Here is a 6,000-nt window from a genome sequence, read left to right as displayed (position 1 = left end):
GTTCCGAAGATATAGCCGGTTAAATGAGATAACTGGTTATAGGGGGGAGGGGTGGTTTTCTCTTACATTCTAATATATTATGTGCATTTTTGCAAAAAGCCATGTTAGATATTGTTTGAGATAAACAGTTTGTGCTTTGCCTTATGTAGCCATAATCCTGGAATTATGCAATGCATGTATAAGACAAATGAACATTGTATTAAACATTAGCTAGCTTCTTTCTGTTTGTGCTAACAAGCAAATAGAGACTTTACTCAGTGGTAGTGCATGTCAGCAGATTTGTAATCCTTTTAAAGTACACAGCCTGAAACTCTTTAATTTCAGTCCACATCTCAGTACTCTAGACCATGGATATATCTGCTGAACAGAAGAGAATATCAATCATTGGAGGAGGATTGGTAAGTAGTTAATATGGTAGAAGGTTTTATATAATTTTGTTTACAGTATATTAGCGCAAAACTCAATTTTCTGTTTGCTTCAAACTCATGTGTCTTTCATTTTTTGCTGCCAGATAGACACCCGATTTTGAGAAAACTGAATGTTCTCAGAGTATGCCTTGTATGAATCAATGCCACCTTCATATGGTGTTAGTTCCTGGAGACCCGCCTTCCTATAGAAGGCGGGGTTGGGTGTTGTGGATGGGGGAGAGGGGTGTGAGCAGGGGAAGGCAGTCTGTGGGGGAGGGGGGCACGGGTGGGAGAGGGGGTGCTGCGGATGGGGGTTGGGTGTGCCACGGATGGCAGGAGGGGTGCCATGGATGGGGGAGGGGCAGTTGGGGTGCTCTGTAAGTGATGAGGCTCTGCTGCGCTGGGCATTCTGTGGTGATGAACATGATGTCTGGATGCCGAGGATTGGTGCCTGCAGGATGCCTGGTACGAGCTTCCTGTTGCACATCAGCAGTACAGGCCTCTCAAAGCTTATGATCCTCTCTGTAGTAGTTGATGGCGCGCTGTATGAAGTGGCAGTGGCAGGGCCACCTGCTGTGCTCTTTCCTATAGGCTCCTAGTAGCTACCCTTTAACGCCTGAACCACCCCGTTAATTCCAGAGTCGGACTTGGGCAGTGGCACAGGTACATGGGGACTTGGGCAGTGGCACAGGTACATGTGGAGCTGCACGTCAGTATGTGGTGCATGTGGGATAATTGGTCCAAAATCGGGAGCTTTGGCAAGCCTGACACAGCAGAGTCACAGAGCAGGGAGGGCGCCAGTGGCGGATTCAGGGGGGGGGGCACCCAGGCACGTGCCCCCCTGTCATTTCATTTTGTAGTTGAGGACCAGGGCTTTCCAACGAGCCCAGCCCCGTGTCTCTAGCCCCCCGGGAACCGGAGATATCGCCTGACAAAGCTGTAACGTTTTTTTTCCCCATAGGATAATATGGGACCCGTCAATTCTGACCCCCCCTCCCCCCCAGTCAGCTTGTGGTTGATCTCATTAAATTCCAAATTGCTGGGCCTTCAATATGATACCAGGCTGGTCCATATCGGTCAATCGGTTCCAGAGATATTGCGTGTAAACCAATTTTTTTATATTTGAAATCTAATTTCATGGCTGTTCATGTTCTTTGAGGGCAGATTACTCTGGAACCAAACGTTCCAGATTCACTGGACCAAAATCATTCAAAGCCCACTCAAAAGTTCTTCAATATGATACTTGTCTCATGTAAATGGGTCAGTTGGTTCTGAAGATATAGCCGGTTAAATGAGATAACTGGTTAAAGGGGGGAGGGGTGGTTTTCTCTCCCCCTCACACCAGAAAATGCAGGGACTAGGCTGGTGTAAAAGGGGCCAACCTGGGAATGCATTTTCTAGTGTGAAAGGGGTATTTCAAATAGCCGGGACCCGCAGTGCTCTGAATACAGCCAGGCTCTGCCACTGTCAGTGGCTATCACTTCTGCCTGGCGGCGGCTGTCCCCCATTTACCGTGAGCATGTATTCCCCCTTGGCAATGAGCATGTAATCCCACATGGCAACGAGCATGGAACCTCTGGCAATGAGCATGGAACCCTTGGCAATGAGCATGTAGATAAGCAGCACTTATGTAGCATTTCTAATAGGCATTATGGTGTTTGGCATAATACATCATGGACATAATGGCGTGTAACTTAACGTGTAATGGACATTATGGTGTAAATGTTTAATGCGCGCCTTTGGTGGACAATGTCCCTGTTTATGAAGCGTATTGTGAATTTTGGCTGTGTGGCATTATGTGAATTCTGGCTCAATCCGTGTGGCATTATGTGAATTTTGGCTCAATCCATGTGACATTGGGGGAAATTTACCAATATGAAAAACCTAGTTTTTCGTATTGGTATTTCCCCTACGGCTGCATACGACTGTTTGAGTCGTATGCAAAGTCGTGTTCCGGAGGGGAAATTACAAAGCAGTCAGATACGACTGCTTTGTAACCCTCCGATGGTGTAATGATTCCTATTAGCGGCACATATATACGGCCGCTAATACGAATTTTTCTAGCAGTCTTCACGGATCAGTCAGATCCGTGCAGGCTGCAGTGTGTAAAAAAAAAATAGAAAAATAAATAAATAAAAAAAAAAATCGGCGTGGGTCCCCCCCACAGCTGTAACCAGCACCAGGCTGAAGGAGCCGGGGCCGGTAATTAAAAATCAGGGAACCCGACAAATAGGGGTTCCCCGATTTTTAACAACCAGCCCCAGGCTCCAGGTCCGGGGCTGGTTCCCAAAATACGGGGGACAAAATGACTAGGGGTCCCCCGTATTTTAAGAACCAGCCCCAGGCACAACCAGCCAGCAGGGTAATGTCACAGCCGGGGGACACTTATGATATAAGGTCCCGCGGCCAAAACATTAACCCCCTGACCGGTCAGCCTGGCCAGGGGCCCTGGGGGAGTGGGGACCACCCCAATGAAGGGGTCGTCCCCCCTCCAGGACTTACCTGACCAGGCTGAAGCCTGGTACTGTCCCCGATGCCCCTGGGCGGTGGGCATCGGGCTGATTCAAGTGTAAAAAATAGAATAATCGGTACTTATGTAGTATCTGGGCGTCCGATTTAGAAATCGGATTGGATCGCATCGCATCGCATCGCATGCGACCAAATCGTATGCGATGCGATGGACAAGATTTTTCCATAGGATTCAATGTTAAAATGGTCTGAGTCCATTTTAACATAGAATTCAATGGGAAAAAGGGGTCCTTTTCCTTTCCCCACTATCCAAGTGGGCATGGAGTTGGATATAAACCTGTGGCGAGCGTAGCGAGCCACCGAGCCCGAAGCGTGGCGAGCGTAGCGAGCCCCGCGAGGGGACACAGAATACTTTTTAAGAAATATGCGTTCGCTCGCCACGCTTCGGGCTCGGTGGCTCGCTGCGCTCGCCACGCTATATGAAATCAACTCTATGCCCACTTGGATAGTGGGGAAATGAACAGGACCTTCTTAACATTGAATCCTATGCAAAATTGCATCGAATCGCATCGCATCGCATCTGATTGTATGCCTTAAGGTAAGGCATACAATCACAAAATCGGACGCCCAGATACTACATAAGTACCGAATAATCTATTGTTTTTTACTGTGGCACTACAAGTGCCAGCAAGCCTCCCCAGCAAGCTGGGACTTGGAGAACCACAAGTCCCAGCCTGCTGGGCATTAAAGGGCCCGCTGGCACTTGTAGTTCCACAGTTAAAAAAATAGTACACAAAACACACTAACACACATTTAAAATAAAACTTTAATACATACAAAGCCCACACATACTAATACTACCTATCTTCTTTCCGTAGGTAGCCCTGGTCCTGATGGCCTGTGTCGTCTTCGGGATCCATGTCAACGTCCTTCTTCATGTCGACGTCGCTGTCGGCGATGGCGTCCCCGTCCGGATCCGACGAAATCCATGGAGGAAGCTGTGGAAGGAAACCATACTCACCTGTCCCAGCGCGACGTAGTCCAGATAAGGGTCTTGGCAAAAAAACAAACCGACACCCCGAAACCAGCCGGACAGAGAGCCGCACGGTGTTTGTTTACATCGTGCGGCTCCGCCTCCCGAATGCCGCTATTGGCCGCTCCTGATTGGCCGCTAGGCCGCAAGGCGGCCAATAGCGGCATTCGGGAGGCGGAGCCGCACGATGTAAACAAACACCGTGCGGCTCTCTGTCCGGCTGGTTTCGGGGTGTCGGTTTGTTTTTTTGCCAAGACCCTTACCTGGACTACGTCGCGCTGGGACAGGTGAGTATGGTTTCCTATCACAGCTTCCTCCATGGATTTCGTCGGATCCGGACGGGGACGCCATCGCCGACAGGGACGTCGACATGAAGAAGGACGTCGACATGGATCCCGAAGACGACACAGGACATCAGGACCAGGGCTACCTACGGAAAGAAGATAGGTAAGTATTAGTATGTGTGGGCTTTGTATGTATTAAAGTTTTATTTTAAATGTGTGTCAGTGTGTTTTGTGTACTATTTTTTTTAAACTGTGGAACTACAAGTGCCAGCGGGCCCTTTAATGCCCAGCAGGCTGGGACTTGTGGTTCTCCAAGTCCCAGCTTGCTGGGGAGGCTTGCTGGCACTTGTAGTGCCACAGTAAAAAACAATAGATTATTCTATTTTTTACACTTGAATCAGCCCGATGCCCACCGCCCAGGGGCATCGGGGACAGTACCAGGCTTCAGCCTGGTCAGGTAAGTCCTGGAGGGGGGACGACCCCTTCATTGGGGGGGTCCCCACTCCCCCAGGGCCCCTGGCCAGGCTGACCGGTCAGGGGGTTAATGTTTTGGCCGCGGGACCTTATATCATAAGTGTCCCCCGGCTGTGACATTACCCTGCTGGCTGGTTGTGCCTGGGGCTGGTTCTTAAAATACGGGGGACCCCTAGTCATTTTGTCCCCCGTATTTTGGGAACCAGCCCCGGACCTGGAGCCTGGGGCTGGTTGTTAAAAATCGGGGAACCCCTATTTGTCGGGTTCCCTGATTTTTAATTACCGGCCCCTTCAGCCTGGTGCTGGTTACAGCTGTGGGGGGAACCCCACGCCGATTTTTTTATTTATTTATTTATTTTTCTATTTTTTTACACTGAAGCCTGCACGGATCTGACTGATGCGTGCAGGCTTAAAGCAAATACGACAGGGAAAGCAAGGTGTATTTTCCTGTCGTATTTGCGTGGGTGTTTCACACCACTTAGCAGCCGTATTATCAGTACGGCTGCTTAGTACATCAGGAACCACCATTCTTTTGAATGGTGATTTCTGTCGTATTCTATCGATGGTGTAGGACATTCGTATTTGTAAATTAAAATACGAATGTTCCATCTTTAGGAATACGAATTGTTGTATTTTCGGGATTGTAAATCCCGAAAATACAAATTAGTAAAAAAAAGGTGTATTTCTGCCTACGAATACACCTTTTTTCTACGAATCCATTTTGGTAAATGTCCCCCATTATGTGAATTTTGGCTCAATTCATGTGGTATTATGTGAATTCTGGCTCAATTCATGTGGCATTATGTGAATTTTGGCTCAATCCATGTGGCCTTATGTGAATTTTGGCTCAATCCGTGTGGCATTATGTGATTTTTGACACAATCCATGTGGCATTATTTGAATTTTGGCTCAATCCATGTGGCCTTATGTGAATTTTGGCTCAATTCATGTGGCATTATGTGAATTTTGGCTAATTCCATTTGGCATCATGTGTAAGGGGCAAGTATAATGAGGTCTAGTATTTTGTTGCATAATGTGTAGAAGTTGTATATGGTGTTGTACACTACACTCAAGGACACGCCCCCTGTTGAGTGGCCACACCCCTTTTCTGGAGCGCGTCTTAGGCGCGTGCACAACTATATCCTTCACTTTTGTCGCCATGGTGGGCCTGCATACTTTAAATGCCAGTGCCTATTTTTAATCCCATTTCCACCCTCTCTCTGCCGCTCTCTTAGCATGTACACTGGCACCACTAACACCGCCCCCTCCCCCACCTAAACCCTCTTTTATCATGGTGCCCCCCCTGTCATTTTATCCTGGATCCGCCCCTGGA

General features: G+C 48.3%; 1 protein-coding gene across 3 annotated transcripts in view; it reads left to right on the top strand.

Moving 5' to 3' along the window:
* The first annotated feature begins 273 nt into the window (after positions 1-273).
* The window catches only part of KMO (kynurenine 3-monooxygenase), a 744,737-nt gene continuing 739,010 nt past the window's right edge, over positions 274-6,000 (top strand). For all 3 annotated transcript variants that reach the window (XM_083176397.1, XM_083176396.1, XM_083176395.1), the window contains exon 1: positions 274-398. Coding sequence is in view for 2 of the 3 variants with exons in the window: in XM_083176396.1 (XP_083032522.1) it covers positions 348-398 (51 nt within the window). In the remaining variant the exon portion in view is untranslated. The remainder of the gene's footprint in view (positions 399-6,000) is intronic.

Source organism: Crinia signifera, chromosome 3 (assembly GCF_055691185.1).
Source record: "Crinia signifera chromosome 3, ASM5569118v1, whole genome shotgun sequence".
Taxonomy (NCBI): Eukaryota; Metazoa; Chordata; class Amphibia; order Anura; family Myobatrachidae; genus Crinia; species Crinia signifera.
Note: the sequence above shows the minus strand (reverse complement) of the source record. Positions and strands in the feature narration are given on the sequence as shown.